Source organism: Mustela lutreola, chromosome 18 (genome assembly GCF_030435805.1).
Source record: "Mustela lutreola isolate mMusLut2 chromosome 18, mMusLut2.pri, whole genome shotgun sequence".
In the NCBI taxonomy this organism is placed as follows: domain Eukaryota; kingdom Metazoa; phylum Chordata; class Mammalia; order Carnivora; family Mustelidae; genus Mustela; species Mustela lutreola.
The window spans coordinates 40,984,046-41,000,301 of record NC_081307.1 but is presented as its reverse complement, the minus strand read 5'-3'; the positions used below and the strand labels follow the sequence as shown (position 1 = coordinate 41,000,301).

Genomic DNA, 16,256 nt, shown 5'->3' with positions numbered 1-16,256 from the left:
TTTCTCCTCTGGTGTCGGAGCTGAGGTTGCCAATGGTCCGCTCAGGACGCAGGACGACCACCGGCAGGTGCTTGCCCGCTGACAGAGCCACAGCCCGGGCTCCCGGACGACTGCGTTGCTGAGGGCAGGGTCTGTGTCCATCCGTCCGCGTCACCGCACTGCCCGGCATGGGACAGCAGGTGAGGGACGAGCAGACGCAGAGCCCGGAGCTGGACGTGGGGAAGGTCCCTTCGGAGAGCTGGTACTCGCCAACATGTGCGAATAGATCGTTCCAGACGGGGCTCAGTGCGGGCCGTGGGGGGTGTTCTTGGTGGGGAACCGGAGTACCTGGAAGCTGGGCTGCTGGCAGGGCTCAGGACAGTCTTCAGGCCTCTCTGCCCTGTGGGTGCCGACGTCCGTGTCGTTGGATGGCGCGACACCACGTAAGGTGTCGTTGTATGTCTCTGTCCTCCCAGGAACCCGCCTGCCCTTCGTAACGTCCAGTGAACACGCGTGCGGACAGCAGCAAAGTGGAGAAGCCCGCCTCATTCTCCATTCGTGCCATCGGACAGTGGAGACGTCACCTGCCAGGGCTCCCGGCTGGCGGAGGATCCCTTCCTGACCCTGTAACCGTGCTGTAGCCTCCTGCTCGGGCCGGCCCAGGCTCGGCACCAGCCAGACGTCCTGACAGGTGCGTGGGTCCCCCGACCCCAGGCTCCGGCAGGAGGGACACAGAGCCCGACTCCCAGGATAAGGTGCAGGGGTGAGCGGGGTGGGCCTTGAGCCTGAGGGCCGCGCCCCGTGCGGCGATCAGAGCACCTCCATGCTTGGGGCCCCCGAACCAGATGCGCGTTGTTCCCCGCCCGCCCCCGGCTGCCCCTTCCCAGTGGAGTTCCCGTGAGCTGGCGGGATGGGAGGGGGGTCCCCCTACAGCAGCCGCGTCTGTAGGACCCCAGAGCCCACGCGCAGCCGGTGCCCGCTGCCACCAGACTGAGGCCAGAGCCAGGGCTCCGGCCTCCTGCCGACGCGGACGACGCCCGGACTGTGGCTCACGCCTGTGTGACCGTTTGCTTCGCTCTGGCGGGGGAGCTTACGGGTTTGAGACCGCTCGTCCACTTCGTCAGTGGCTCGAGTGTGACACACGTGTTGTCGTCCTGGGTCTCGTCCAGACTATGGCAGTGGGAGGGATCCGGAAACCTGTTTCCTTCTGATGACCCGGAACGTAGAATGTTCTGGAATCGACTCCAGGGCATCCAGAGTCTGGTAGTCTCCTTTCAGGACGGCCGGAGTGCCACGTCGGGGGGTGTGGGTGGGGAGGGGATCCACACCCTCTGGAGCTGCCGACGCCTCTCCGCGGAGGGGACGGTCCTCACCCCCGTGCCGCACGCCCAGCGAGGGGAGCAGAGGTCTTCTGTCGCTTGGCGTACGGCTCGCCTTTAGCATCCGGAACGGGGTAGTAACGTCCTGGGCAGTGGTGAGGGCGGGGGGTGGGGACGGAAGCGGGGGTCCGCAGACTCAGGGTCAGCCAGCACCGTGACCTTGGCCTCCTCACCTCCTGGCTGGCGGTCACCTGTTCGCGCAGCCGGCGCCGACACGGGCCCTTGGGTTTCGCGTTATTTCGGTGTTTTATGCCTGCAGTCCCAGAGCAGCTGGAGGACCCCAGACATTAACCCGGAGGTAGAAGACCCCGTTTTTAAACGTCCACGTCTTCAGTCTCCAAATTCCCTGTGGACATTCGCCTGGGAACACGTTTCCTGTACCTTGTAACCCTCCCAGTCACGGAGACAGTAGAAGGCGGAACCACCAGAGCGAGAGGCCACACGTCCGCGTGTCTTTGGTTCGTGTTAAAGTAACTCAGTTCTTGCCCGAGAAATTTCCGAGTCCGTTCGGTCCACCCCGGAGATTTTATTTCCGCGAGTGCAGGCCCCTGGGGCCACAGAAGCCGTCTGTGTGCGGAGCCAGGGTTTGGCGGCGGGAGGCAGCCTGTGCCAGGACCCCGTCTTATATCTTTCCTAGTTGCATGTGTCTCCGACGTGAGACGTGTCGTCAGTTAAAACACGGAAAGTTCAGAAAGATAGCTTCTCGCCAAAGTGATTTTTTTTAAGGTTTTATTTATTTATGAGACGGAGATCACAAATGAGCAGAGAGGGTGGCGTGCGCAGGGGGAGCAGGCTCCCCGCCCCGAGACCATGACCTGAGCCGAAGGTAGAGGCTTTAACCCTCTGAGCCCCCAGGCGCCCCTGATTTTCTGCATTTTAATTTGGAGCCAGTTACGGGGACGGTGATCGACCACGGGCTTCAGTCAGTGCGTTTCCTCCCCAGATGAAGACGCCTGAGAGCAGACGCCCTTCACCCCCATCCTGCCTCCTGGCCTGCGGGGGGCTGTCGTGGTCCTCGTCACAGGGGGGACAGCACAAGGACCAGGGACGGCGGGGCACGCGGCCTCCCACACAGTCCAGGCCACCTGCATCCGGACGGCTTCTCAGGTGAGACAGACCGGGTGAGCCCTAGAGCCACCGTCGTGACGGAGGGTCCGCTAGAGGGACACCGTGTTCAGCCCACTGTGTGTTCACGGTCTTCTGTCTGGGGCTCAAGAGAACAGGTGTATTTAGCCCTTGGGGGAGGATGTTTCCGACGTGGGACTAGAACTTTTTCAAAATTACGTCTCTTGATGGCAGGGGGCTCTGCGGGGACCCCGGACTCCACACTCTCCGCGCTGAGGTCAGACCAGAGAAGAGCCGGGAAAGAGCCTCTCTCCTCCCTCCTGCCCGAGTCCCTACACGTCGCTTTCCCCGGAGCTGATAGGTGACACCGTGAGGGATGACAGCCCCCTGTGCTCGGACCGTCCCTCAGTGGGGAGGAGTCTGCTGTGTTGTCCGCCACAGTGGGTCGTGTGGGGAGGGATGGGAGGCCTGTAAGCCCGTGTCTGCACAGCACAGGCCGCCGACGCTCGCGGAACCTGCTCTCCGGGGCCCACTTGTGCCGCCGGCCAGCCGGCCCTCCTCACACGCCATCTCTCCTTCTGCGTCCGTTGTCAGGACGAGCCTCCCCCCCCCCCCCATTCACGTTAGTGACTAGTGTGAGGTCCTAGAGTCCTTGTGCTCTGACCGTGGTCACAAGAGCCAGAACCACTGAACGTCGTGGTACGTCTGAGGCTCAGGGTGCCCCCGATCTGTGAGGCGGCTGCAGCTCACGCCGGCCCCTCTCCTTGCTTCCGACCACTGCGTACTTCCCCAGTGTCCCCTCTGTGTGCTGTCCCTGCGCTGGCCTCCGCTGTCCTTTCAAGGACGTGCTCCTTCTAAGTGAGGGCTGGTGCGTGGAAACGAGCCGTTGAGATGCGCTGGTCGTGCGCAGCCCGTCCCGACGTCGGACTCTCCTGCCTGCAGCCGGCCCTGCCCCATCTCGGGCATCGGCAGTGACACGCGCTCCAACCTTCCTTGTGTATGAACCAGGCTCGGGATCGCTTCATCTATGGGGCTGCCCGAGCACCCCTGCCGCAGGGTGGCAGCTTATGTTCTGTGCCTCAGCCTGAGGGCGTCTCCCCCAGAGCGGCCAGATCCAGACCCCCTCCCCACGCCACGGTCGGGTCCTTCTCTGGAGAACAGTTGGCCACTGGCCATTGCTGCTGTGAACATTCGGGAGCATGTGCCCCTTCGGATCACTACGTTTGTATCTTTAGGACGAATACCCAGTAGTGCGATGCTGGGTCGTAGAGTAGCTCTACGTTCAACTTTCTGAGGAAACTCCGTGCTGTTTTGCAGAGCGGCCGCACCAGCTCGCATCCCCACCAGCCGTGCAGGAGGCTCCCCTTGCTCCGCATCCTCGCCAGCACCTGTCGTTTCGTGTAGAGCCGAGCTGTGGAGAGAGCCGAGATGCCCTTCAGCAGACGCGGACAGAGAAGATGTGGTCCGCGTACGCAGTGGGGGGGACTCCAACGTCAGGATGAACGCCTGCGTTTGCATCGACACGGACGGGCCTGGTGAGGTAAGTCAAGCAGGGGCAGTCCGTGCTCACACGGTGTCACTCACTAGTGGGGCATGAGGAGCAGCGCGGAGGACCACAGGGGAAGGGGGTCGGAGGGGGCTGAGCCGTGAGAGACTGTGGAGTCTGGGGAGGGGCGGGGGGCTGGGTGAGCTAGTGCGGGTACCAAGGCCGGTGCGGACGGCTCGGAGCCCCGGGTGCTCTACACGCACACTGCACCCGGGACGCGGATGACCTCAGCAACGGGCGACGGGCGGTGTGGGGACTGACGCGACCTCAGAGGGGAACAGACCGTCGGCTGGTGTGTTTGCTCGCGGTCTGTGAGTCTCCTCGAGGCCTTGGCTTGATTTTGCTGCTCGGATCAGTAGAACACGGTCATGGCTCCGGTGCCAACCCTGTGCTGGGCGGTGGCCTCCCTCCCCTCCCCTCCCCCCGCACCCTGCGCCCTCCCCCCCCCCCCGCACCCTGCACCCCCCCCCGCACCCTGCACCCTCCCCCCCCCACACACGCTGCACCCTCCCCTCCTCGTCAGGAGCTGATTCCATTTGCATTCCCAGCCGTCTTGAGCCGCAGCTCACGTCCTGTTCAACGCACGCATTTCAAGTGTGAGTCTCGGGGCTGTCATGTTCACAGGACCGTGCGGCCATCACCATATCTGCATTCGAGCGCCGTCCTCGCCCAGAGCAACCCCACACCGTCAGGAGCTGCTGCCTGTGACCACTGGTGGGCCCCCGGCCACAGCAACCGAGAATCTACTCTCTGTCCGCAGGTGGGTGGCCAGTTCTGGACGCAGCCGGTGGTGTTCTGTGAGCAGCGTCCTTCACAGGGCGCAAGGCTTCTGGACTCGTCCGTGTGGCCACGCGGCGTCGCTGTTACGGCAAGGAAGCTTGTCTTCTGTGGGTGGAGCACGTTTCTGCCCTTCGGGGGTGGCCCACCTGCCCGCCGTAGTGGACGACACCGCCGCAATCTCCTGCGCACATTCTCGCGTGGACACGTGGTCTCCCTCCTCTCAGGTGTGAGCGGGGGACGGACCTGCTAGGACACAGTGTCTCTGTGCAGAAGTCCAGGACGGCTCCTGGGAGCGGGCACACCAGCTGTGCCCCCCCAGCAGCGGTGAGGCTCCAGGCTCCCCCTGGCCTGGGCCTCGTCGGCCTGTCTCGCTGGAGCCATTCTGGTGGGCGCCCAGTGATCTCGTGATGCCCGTGACTTTCCTTTCCCTGGCGGTTAATCATCCATTCATTGGCTCATTGACATTTGTATATCTGCCCTGGAGAAGTGCCTACTTATGGTCTGTTTCATTTTTGTTTTTTTAAGTGGGCTCGATGCCCGGGCCGAGCCCAACTTGGGGTTTGAACTCAAGCCCCTGAGATGGTGACCCGACTGTCAAGAGTCGCACAGGTCCCTGACCGAGCCAGCCAGGTGCCCTTCTCTGTTCTTCTTTGACTGTGTTCTTGCATGCTTAGTCCTGTCCTCGGGCTCTCGGCAGTCTGCATGCTCTGCGTACGTGCCCTTCCCAGACGTAAGATTCGTAAATATTTCCTCCTGTCTCTGGGTTATGATGGTGCCCTTTGAAGCACAAAAGCCTTTATTTTTCTAGTCGTGTACTCTCGGTGTTTAGGAAGGCTTTGCCAAACCCAAGGTCACAATTTCCGTCTATTTATTTCCTTCCGGGAGGTTTATAGTGTTGGCTCTTACGCTGAGGTGTTTGGTCCATTTTGAGGTAACCCGTGTGTGAGGAGTGAGGCAGGGCCCGCCTGCCTCCTGCAGACGCGTGTTCCCCGCTTTGTTGGAAAGATGATTCTTTCCTTGTTGAACGATTTTGGCACCTTTGTCAAAAGTGAACAGACTTCAGTTGCAAGGTTCGTTCTGGATTCTCGGTTCTGTTGTTTATCCGTGCATCTGTCCCGCTGTCTTACTGTAGCTTTTGCCAGCTCTGTACAGCTGGGCCGGTGTTTCCACCTGGGATCAGAGAGCGCGTCTACGTGTTCGTCAGAAGCCGGCAGGTGCCTTCCGTTGCTTGCTGCCCGTCCTGCTCTGCCCCACGGACCCTCGCTCCTTTCCCGGATCGGTCCCCTCCGTTCGGGGGCGGCGGATACCCGTTGGCCCAGCCACGATCACGGAGTTTCTCGGCTGCTCGCACCGGGCCTTCCACTGCTGCCGTCTGTCGCAACGATAGATGACGTGTCCGTGAGTAACATGCCTGGTCGTAGTCCGGGAGGCCTTCGGAGGTCCGCTGGGTGGGAGGTGGCCGCACGTGCCTGTGCAGAGTGGGCGGCCCAGATCCCCGTCCTCAAGCCGAGCCGCGTGCGACCGTCCCCACGGCGACCCGGCAGCTTTGTGACCGGTGAACGGTGTCTCAGACACGGCGTCATCAGCACCTCTCACGTGTGAATGAGGCTGAGCGTCCCCCTGTGTGTAATGCGTGTTTATATACATGCGGTCTAAGTCGTCTGTTCGGGTCTTTTGCCTGTTTGTTTTCCACAGGATCATTAACCGGTTTGCGGCTTTAAATGCGTCGTACATCAGGGATCTGGTCTAGCCTTGGCCTCCGCGACGTGGTCCCTTCGCTCCGTCTGTCATTCGTCGTTCCGTGGAGAGAGGGTGTCCTGCTTGGCCGTGTGCATGTTTCTGAGTTGCAAGGCTCAGGCTCCCGTCGCGTCCGGACCCGTGGTGGGACAAGCGTCTGGTCCACCAGGCCGTGGAAGAGCCGGCCTCATGGCTTCCCGCCGCAGTCTCGGGCCGTGGAGAGTTCGCTCCCGCACGGATCTGATCTCGTCTCTCCACACAGTGCGCCGGCCGGCCCGGCACCGTGTGCTACAGTGTCCGTCTTGTCTACCGGCTGGAGAGGATGTGTGTCTGTCCACACTGGGCTGCGTCTGCGCTCTGTGCGCCGGCCGGCTGGTGAGCTGAGCAACGTGCTTCGGCTGGAGTGTGTCGCGTGTTCACTGGTCCTTTACGGAGACCCCGTGAATGTCGCACAGCAGCTTGGAGCCCTGACATCTGGTGACTCCGAAGCCACACCCAGTGACCGTGGGAGCTGCCCGTGTACTCACGTCCACCGTCTGGTTGCTTGTGGCTGCGTAGCTGACCGTCTGAGACACGGCACGTTAAAACCCCGTTTGTGAGCCCAGATTCACCGGACTCGGCTTCACACCAGGAGTGGCCGGCCCGGAGAGCCCTTGCTCCCTGAGAGGCCGGTTGGAGGACAGTGACCTTGTCTGCGCGTCCGTGCGCCCGAGCTTTTCTGTGTCTCCTCACACCGGTGTCAGACCCGTCTGGGCATGTCTGCTTGCAAGCTGCTGACTCTTTCCTTCCTGTCGTCCGTGTGCTCTCCCCTCCTCTCCCCCGCCACGGGGTCACTGTGTCTGCACGTGACGGTGACTGCTGTTCGCAGGTTAGCTTCTGTCCGAACTTGCGGATTTGTTCTGAGTTTGTTTCTCATAGATCATCTGGACTTCCCCAGCATAGTACTCTGCTGTCAGCTGCACACAGAGGTACTTTCACTTTGTTTCTGACATTCAGGCCTGTGGTTGTGTTTCCCTTGTGTAGTGACGCTGACCGACATGCAGCAGCAGAGACCACGGGGAAGCCGCGGGCATCCCTCAGAAGGGCCCCGTCCGGACATGCCGGTCTCTGTCGGGGCCGACCCCACACTGGAGAGCGCTCATGCCCCTCGGTCACCCGAAGCACTTGTCATCACAACGGTGCTGGATTTTGTTAGGTTCTCCTTTTTCTCTGGCGCGTCTATGGAGGTCGTTGCATAGTTTATTTTAGACTCATCATAGGATATTGAGAGATTTCCCAGGATCGAACCATCCTTACGTGTTGTTGGCCATGATTCTCTGATTGCTGGGATCTCTTGGCCAGTATTTTGAAATTTACATTAATGTTCATAAGCGAGACTGATCTAAAATTGTCTTCTACGTATGGATGTTTGTCTGTATCAGTTTTTTGTTTTCTGTATGTGTGTGTGTGTGTTTTTAAAGATTTTATTTATTTGACAGTGCAAGAGAGCACAGCAGGGGGAGAGGCAGACGGAGAGGGCCCAGCAGGCTCCCTGCCAAGCAAGGAGCCGGATGTGGGACTCGATCCCAGGACCCAGAGATCATGACCTCAGTTGAAGGCAGTCGCTTCACCAACGGAGCCCCCAGCACCCCATCTGTGTCAGTTCTAGGTATGCTGTACGTGCTTACGTGCTTGCTAAAAGCAAACTGAACTCTGCTCTCTACAGGCTTTGCAAATGTGGTAGGTCTTTCATGAAACCATCGTGTGGTGGGGAGCTCCCTGATGAATTTCTGACTTTCTTCTCTGGAAATTGGTCTCTTTAAGCTTTTGGTCTCTGTTGGGGTTGATCTTGGTTGTTTTTCTTTGTTTTCCTAGAAAAATTTTTTTTTCCTAGAAAATTACTCATTTCATCTAAGCTACCAGTTTTTTTAGATTTTGTGTATGTGTGTGTGTGTAGAGGGCTCACATGTTTCTGAAGTGACTCAATCAGATTTCTGATTTTCCAGGAGGGCTTCGGGGTCCGCCCAGCCGAGCACAGAGCTGGGAGCCGATAGTCGTCCTCGTCGTTCTCGGCGCCGGGGCAGCAAGGTGTTCTGAGGCGTCTGGCGTGAAATGCAGGATCTGGGAAACCAAACCCAGTCCGTGACGTGTTAGCTGTCTCAACACGGTCACCTCGTGGGTGGGTGTTCTGACCGTCCTGGGGATAATACCAGTTCTGTCGCCTTCAGCATCCAGGCCACATGGTTCCCGGCCCAGGCCTAGTGCCTCTGCGTCAGCAAGAGACTGAAACGAGTGGCCGTGTGACCCCCGGCCTCGTGGGCTGGTTGTTCACTGCAGGCTGGGCAGGCTGCCTCGGAGGGGCTCTGGGGACAGAGTTAACGCACGCACTTTACAAAGTCCTCATTTTCCGTTAAAAGTTCACACTGAAGCCAGCAGCCTCCTCCTGGGCCCCTTCCTGAGGGAGAACAGCTAGAGGTTTGTCTCTGTTCTCAGACATCCGGTGAGGGATAGAGCCCGTCACACTCTCGGGCCATGGGTGCCACGTCCCTGGTGGCTCCCGTCAGAGTCCCCCTGTCACTGCCACTCCCCGGTCTCCCAGCGAGTTGCTTCTGTCCCCAGTGAGACAGCCTCCAAGACAGGCAGCCTCCGAGACAGGACGTGGGGGCAGGAGCCCGTGTGGCCAACACAGGAGGTGGGGCGGGGTGGGGGGCAGCGAGAGGCAGGAGAGCAGCCGTGAGGGTGTCCGCAGTCCACGGCCAGCACGGCAGGCGGAGGGCCCCGCCAGAAGCACAGACTGCGGGGAGCACGGGCTTCCCACCGTGTTGCTGCGGTGGAGGCCGGCTCCGCACCTGCTGGAGGCGGCAGTCGGGTCCCGGCCCGCCCCGTCCTGCTCTGGGTGTGGGTGGTTTCTCCAGACTAAGGGATGCAGACAGTGGGCCTGGGGACTGGCCCAGGCACTGGGCGGTGCTGCCCGGGGCGGTGCTCAGGACGCCTGCCGTGGCAGTCGCGAGCCTCACAGAACAGGTGCTCGCAAACAGGTGATGGTCAGATCGTGTCCGTGGTGGTCGGTGCAGATACTGGGTGTTTTTTCCCCTCGGGACCTGTTTCACGATGCATCCGAGTAGCCGTGAGGACGTTCCACTGGTCCTGAGCCCCGCCTGGCATCCAGCGTGCGATCCCCACTGGGGCCTCCAGGCCCCTCCGCCTGTTCCGGACCCCAGAGTGGGGACGGCGTCCAGGGGTCTGCAGGGGCGGGAAGCGTGGGTCGGTGGTAGCAAACTCTGGATTTGGCTGCTTTCTGCCTGACAGCTCACAAGAAGGGTTGGCGCGGTTGAGATGTTGAACTCTTGCCCAGCGTGCGGGAGGCCGGGGACCCGTGTCACGTGCTGCCGCTACTTCTCGGACTCCTAACGACAGAGCGAGTCTGCCGGGCCGGTAGCTCCGGACCAGTGTCGGGGTCCTGTTGCTGCTGTTCCTCCGCGTGTCGAGCAGCACAGGCCTGCTCTCCATGGTCCCAAAGCTCTGCTGTCCAGGGCGGGTCTCAAGGGGCCAAAACCTGGTGTTGCCAGAGCCGGGGTCATCCGTGGTGGCCGTGGGGGAGGACCCTTGAGTTGCTGGTGAAGTCAGCTGCTTGCCATGTTGGGACAGAGACCCCCTTGCTGCCGACCATCGGGCTGGCTCGTCCCCTGCCCACAGGGTGCGCTGCATGGCCCTTGCCCCGCTCAGTCCTCCCCCGGTCCCGAGCCCTCGTCCCAGAATCCACAGGGGCAGGCCTCCCACCTCCAAGGGTGTGTGTGCACCTTGGATCCACCTGGTGCTTGGGGCCAGGTCGCTGGACACCGCGGCAGAGCCCCTTCCCCACGATGGGGACACCTGCGCAAGCCCCAGGGGGTTAGGATGGGGACATTTTGGGGGTCCGTTGTTTGTGCCCATCATAAGGTTATTTGCCTGGTTTTCAGCTAGAATTCCTGTTCCTTTTTTGAACGTTGATTTGCTGAAGTTTCTGGTCTCTCCGAGGTACTGAGTTTTTAACTGCACATCTCCTCGTTCAGTCTTTTCCTTGTTCGTTTCACGGTTTGCCTCATTTAGCATAAACGTTCACACGGTCTAATCCAGTTAACGGATCTCGTGGGTTATGCTGCTGGCGACTGGGGGGGGGGGGGGGTTTCCCCATCCTGTGTCCCAGAGACGCCACCCTTGTCATCGGCTGTTCGTCCTGTAGTTTTCTCTTCCCCGTGCCCCGGGACGCACCTTTGTTTGTGGTGCGAGTGGGTCTTCTGGTATTTCAGGGCCGCAAACCACCCCAAAACTTGGCGGGGTGAGCAGCTCTTTCCTGTGTGCGTGGCTTCTTGAATCAGGGATGCAGACGGGGCCTGTTTCCGCTCTGCGGTGGTAGGAGCTAGAATTCTCCAGAAGCTTCTCCACGTGTACCCCGGGCGGGGACCCTGGCCAGCTCTGAGTCTGTCCCCACGGAGAGGGGAGCTCCCCCTGCCCTCCCTGAGCAGCCGGTTAGTAACTTCCCCGGGAACACGGACAGCGTTCACTTGTGCTTGTGTGTCCGGACTGTCCACGGGGCCCCGTCGGTCGGTCTGGTCTGCGTATCTGGTGTCCACGGACCATCTCTCTGCAGAGTTCCGGCCTGTCCCGCCGACCCTCCGTCCATGCTATTCCCGTGAGTCTGCTTTGCGCCTTGGCCAGGCCATACCGCAGCGCAGAGCCCGGGCACCCCAGGTCGCCATCGGGTCCCACGTCCTTTCTGATGGCCGGTCTGTGTAGAGAAAGGCCGCGGCCCTCCCACGGGCCGTCACTGAGCTTGAACACCGCAGGTCCTGCCCTCGAGTGCCCTGTGCACGCCTCACGGTGAGTCTCTTAGACTCGTCCCTATCGGCCCTGCTTCCTGTGTCCCCAGAGGCCAGTGCAGCAACCGCTGCACATTCCAGCTCAGACCGGCTTTGCCTGTTCTAGAACGTCCCGCAGCCGCACTGCAGGCTCTGTCCCTGGGGCCTGGCTCCTCCAGCCCGTGTGTGGGCTCTGTGCACAGACCGGGTCTCAGGAGCGCACAGCGCTGGGTCTCTGCACCCCGCTGTGGCGTGGGCCTCGCTCGGCCTGCACGCTGGCTGCCGCTCGCAGGTGCTGGGTCACGGAAAGTTTCCAGCTCTCGGTCACGCGGTCGCCACGACAGCCCCTCCGTGTGCACCTGCCGGTTTTCCCAGGTAATCGCCGCAGGGGGACTCGTAGGGATTGGTGGGAGCTTAACTTACGGTAAAAATCCATCCTTGCGCAGGGCAGTCACCACGGAGGCAAGGTTGGCGGCGGTGTGGCCAGTCCTCTGTGTTCTCGTGGTCCTGGCTGCTGGGTGACCACCGAGACGTGGCCACGTCACTGTCCGGTCTCCCTCGGATCAGCCTCCCTTTCCTTTGCAGCCACCAACCCAGCCTCGGGCTGGGCTGGGGCCGCTGCCGCCTCCGAGCTCGGGTAACTGCCCATCGGGCGCCTTCCCGGGTGTGTCCCTGGCGCAGTGAGCACAGGGTCGTGCTCTCTTCCGGCCTAAGGAGCACGTGGGCCCCAGGCAGCCGTGGTGCATCTGACTTTACGGAGACTGTTGGTGTGTGCGGCGTGGTTGCGTCCGTCTTCCCCGTCTGCCTGTCTGTCCTCCTGCATGGCCCCTGCCTCCCTCCGAGTCTGTCCCTGTTCTTACTCCATTTTCCGGCCCCTCTTTGAACCAGACGCCTTCCCCTGCGTTCCTGGGCGGCGCGCCTCCCCCTGCGCAATCACGGTGCGTCGCCCCTCAGGAAAGGGCCACCTCGCTCCCTTTGCGCTGCCCTGTGCAGTGGCTGCAGCTTCTCTGTCTCGTTCTTGCTGCAGCTGTAGCGTTTGTGTTTTCAAAAAAAAATGCCTTTCATCTGCATTTTCTCATCAATTTGTGACTTTAAAATACATTGTTCTTGTTTTGGCAAATCTAACATCTGTAGTTGTCAGGGGTGTTGTATATTTTATTTGCATTTTCTTGTCTGGTTGTTGTTTTGTTTTTTTAAGATTTTTATTTGAGGGTCGCCGGGGTGGCTCAGTCCTTAGGCATCTGCCTTGGCCTCGGGTCATGATCTCAGGGCCCTGGAACGGAGTCCTGCCTCGGGCTCTCTGCGCGGCAGGAAGCCTGCTTCCCCTCTGCCCCTGCTCGTGTTCCTGCTCTCGCTGTTTCTTTCTCTGTCAGATAAATAAGTAAAATCTTAAAATAATAAAAAATAAAGATTTTTATTTGACAGGGAGAGAGAGGAACACAAGCAGAGGCAGAGGGAGAAGCAGGCTCCCCACGGAGCAGGGGAAGGACCCTTCCCAGGACCCGGGGATCATGACTTGAGCCAAAGGTGGACACTTAAGCCCCCGGCGCCCTGTTTTCTGGTGTTGACGCTGTTGCTCAGGGTCTGTTCACCTGAGTAGAGCTTCCAAGAAGCAGGAGTTTTCTGTTGTTAACCCTTTCACTTTCTCAGTAACATTTCTGTTACTATTTCCTGTGACTTTGACTTAATTCAGTTTCTTCTTTCTAAATGTTTGTATTGAATATTTGTGGGGTTTTTTTGCAGTTTTCTTGTTTTCTGTACTTTGAAATTACAGAATTTCCTTGAAGAACTGCTTTATCTTTGTGTTGACGTTTCTATTTTCATTTTCATTCAATTCTAAATATTTTTTAACCCTGTAAGGTTTTTACTTTGAGGCCCCAGTGTTATTTAGTAATAGTATTTTTTCCCCAGATGTGGTGTTTTTACAGCGATGTCCTGTTGGTGTTTATGTTGGAAATCACCATCCTGCGCAAGCGAGGGTGTGATCCCTTGGCTGCTTCGCGCTTACTGGGTTTCCTTCGTTGCTAAATGCAGGCTTCTCGACACGTGGTCCGGTTTATAAACAGCCCGCGTACATCTTTAGGAATCGGAGTCGTCGTCTCTGCTGGATGCGGAGTCCACGTAGGTCTGACAGCTCAGCCTTACAAATGTGTTTACGACTTCGTTTCCCTGCGATGTTTCCTCCAGCCGCAGCTGCCAGCTTGTGTTTTTCTCTGTACAGTTGTCAGGTTTTGCCTGATGCGTTCCCAAGTGCCGTGTGGTACCTGCGTGTTCCTGACGGTCCCCCCGGCCCGGCTGTTCGCGGCCTCACGTTCGTCCGTCGGAGGACGCCTTCTCTTCACCCCCAAATGTGGCAGAGCCTTCGGCCGTTCTCCAGCGTCTGGATTCTCTCTACCGTCTTCTCAGTTCCCTCAGCTGAAGCCCGGGGCTGTGCTCCTGGCCCCGCTGCAGGTGCACCTCCCCGCTCCCACGGGGGCCAGAGGGAGACAGGCCCCCTGCCCTCGCGCCTTGCCAGGCCCCCGCATGGCCACGAGCTCCACGAGCTGGGCGGCCCCTGCGGTCACCCGCACCAGGTGTCGGGCACGCCCTGGCCCATGGCTTCCTCCCACTCTGGTCCCCGTCCCCCAGCGTGGCCTTCTTCCTCCCTCAGTTTGAGACCCCAGTTCGGGGGCCATTGTGGCCCCCTAGCATACCTGTTCCCGGAACCAGCGCAGGAGATACCCACCTGCCTGGAACGTCTCCAGCTTCCCAGCTGCACCGTGGCCTGGTGTTAGGGACAGGGGCTCCGTCTGGCTCTGTTCCTGGGAGGGACGGTGTCTCTGGACAGGTGCATGTGGCCTCTTCCTCCTGGTGCCTCGGTGCTGCGCCCCTGGAGGTGGTCTCACTTCCTCTCCCTGTGGAGCTTGCTGGGGCCTTTCCTCCACGCCAACTGCCGGCCCCACCGAGCTGTGGAAAGCCCAAGGGAGCCCTCTGTGAGGTCGTGTGCAGGCGCGGCGAGTGCCAGACCCAGGGACTTCAGACCAGTACAACCCAAGAGGGCCCAGTTCCGTATAGCCCAGCCCACTGGAGCCCAGTATAGCCCAGTGGAGCCCAGCTCCCTGTGCCCTGGGCACAGGGCAGGGGAGGGAGAGTCAGGGACTCGCGGACACCGACGGCTGGGCTGGAAGAGGACCGCGTCCCGGGGTGGGCGGTGGCAACCGTGGGCCCCGGAGTGCCTGCTCCGTGCCGCTGGCCTGTCCACCTGAAAACGGCTACGAGAGTACGTTTCACGTCACGTGTTTCACCGCGGTTACGGCCAGTACTAGCAGTCGGCGGCTGCAGTTACTGTTTGCCGTGATTTTGCTTTTACTGCAGAATTCTGCAAGAAAAAGCAATAGGACTAAATTCCTGCAATTCATAAACCCGTAAGCGTAGTCTGTGGCCGTGTGAAGCCATCACAGACCTCGGGGACTTCTGTGTGGTCCACGGGTGACCCGCAGCCACAGCGCAGCAGGCTGCACCACAAGGGGCACACGGCGCAAACCCCCCTCGAACTGTCCCGAAGCTCCGTGAGGCCGGTGGGGACCCGGGCCGACTCCCCCAGATGCACCTGCGGATGGCCTGGCCCCGCGCCTCAGTCCTCCAGCCTAGGCATGAGGCCGCCTGAGACATCCAGGGTGCCACTGGGAGATCACGATCCCTGGGGGGGGTGGTACGTGCTGGCCATTCCCCCGGCAGGGCCCAGCGGTGCGTGTCGTGTGGTCTCTCCGGAGCACGGGACGGGAGCCCCACAACTGGAAGCCTGTCTGCGTGTGCGCGTGTGTACACATGCCGGAGGTCCACGTACCTCGAGGCTACGGATCCCACCTGACCTCGTGTAACGGGCACAGAGTACGTAGCCCAACAAGTATTACCAGGTGCTGGGAACGTAGTGTTTTTGGGGAGGACAGGTTTGGCAGGTCTGGGTGACCCCGTAAGAGCACATGGCGGGGAGAGCCAGGGGCTGAGCCCAGGGAGGGCCCCAGCGATGTGCGCTCCTCACGCTTGCCGGCCTGTCTTCCCTAACGCCCGGTCACACCCTCGCTGGCCCGCCGCCTGGTGATCCAGGCCTTTCCTGGGGCCACGCTGCCTTTGGAGTTTGGAGACAACAGATACCCAAAGGCCTCCACAGGGAACGTCCAGCTCTCACCATCGGAGGGGCCGCTCATGCTGGCCTTGAACCTGCAGCCGCTGCGTTCACCTGTTCCCGCTGCACACGGGGTCGCGCAGGGCCATCTTCCCTCCCCACCGGAGGACACCAGTCAGCAGCCAGCGGGCAGTGACAGCTCCTGTCCTCCAAGTGTCCTTACGTGGCCTGTCCCGTCGCAGCGGCCACTTCCTCTTTGCAGGAAAACCTTCAGGAGAAGGTTCCTCTGCTTCCTCCCGTCCTGTTCTGCTCAGCCCCGTGCCAGCCAGGCCCACGCCAGCCGTCCCTCCCCTGTTCACCCCACCCCCAGGCCCCCAACCTCCCCCAGCCCCTACCCAGCCAGGGCTGAGTAATCACTTCCAGAGCCACCGCCTACAGGGAGCCCTCCTGCCTTTCTCCCTCTTTTCTGTCGGCCTCTTGATCCTCAGAACCTCTCCGCTGTCATGTTCTGTCCGTGGACGAGCTCACCTGTCCCTCGGGTTCCAGCCACATCTGTGCTCACCGGCAGCCCAGCCCAGAGTGCTGCCGGCCTCTGATGTCCCCCGTGGGATCTTGAACACCGCGCGACCGCAGCTCCGTCCCCGAGAGACTCGGGCGTTGTGCACCGTCTGCACGTGGGCCCTCGCGGTCTGGTGTTCCGGGGACTGCCGCCGCCGGGCCGGGCCGGCGCAGGGACAGCAGGAGCTGCAGGACGGTGACAGAGTGGCGGAGGTGATGGCAGTTTGCTCACGAAGCTGTGGTTTTAGAAAAGTTATTTTTCGTGAAATAAACTGTTAATGCGTGGCGGA

General features: G+C 60.6%; 1 protein-coding gene across 16 annotated transcripts; it reads left to right on the top strand.

Annotated features, from left to right (window-relative positions):
* Nucleotides 1-456: 456 nt before the first annotated feature.
* Nucleotides 457-16,256, top strand: LOC131820307 (uncharacterized). 16 transcript variants are annotated; one of them, XM_059155819.1, is made up of 10 exons: nucleotides 457-670; nucleotides 1,618-1,816; nucleotides 2,302-2,465; nucleotides 3,741-3,963; nucleotides 4,730-4,973; nucleotides 5,882-6,147; nucleotides 6,445-7,354; nucleotides 7,510-8,134; nucleotides 8,472-8,644; nucleotides 13,525-16,256. In XM_059155819.1, exons 3-7 carry the CDS (start codon nucleotides 2,302-2,304, stop codon nucleotides 6,451-6,453), a joined length of 906 nt encoding a protein of 301 aa, XP_059011802.1. In that variant the 5' UTR covers nucleotides 457-670; nucleotides 1,618-1,816; the 3' UTR covers nucleotides 6,454-7,354; nucleotides 7,510-8,134; nucleotides 8,472-8,644; nucleotides 13,525-16,256. The 16 variants fall into 16 exon arrangements, with proteins under 16 accessions (XP_059011802.1, XP_059011803.1, XP_059011804.1 ...); XM_059155820.1 differs by having other exon boundaries at nucleotides 457-1,656; nucleotides 1,756-1,816; XM_059155816.1 differs by lacking the exons at nucleotides 457-670; nucleotides 1,618-1,816 and adding exons at nucleotides 2,658-3,644; nucleotides 13,338-13,424 and having other exon boundaries at nucleotides 2,313-2,465.

What these genes read in the sequence shown, in the direction of transcription:
- LOC131820307 (XM_059155805.1), top strand. Translation starts at nt 6,471, where the DNA reads ATGCGTCGTACATCAGGGATCTGGTCTAGCCTTGGCCTCCGCGACGTG. An exon ending in ACGGTGCTGGATTTTGTTAG is followed by an intron (nt 7,682 to 7,964) that starts GTTCTCCTTTTT and finishes TTTATTTGACAG; the next exon opens with TGCAAGAGAGCACAGCAGGG. An exon ending in CCCATCTGTGTCAGTTCTAG is followed by an intron (nt 8,135 to 13,337) that starts GTATGCTGTACG and finishes TGCTAAATGCAG; the next exon opens with GCTTCTCGACACGTGGTCCG.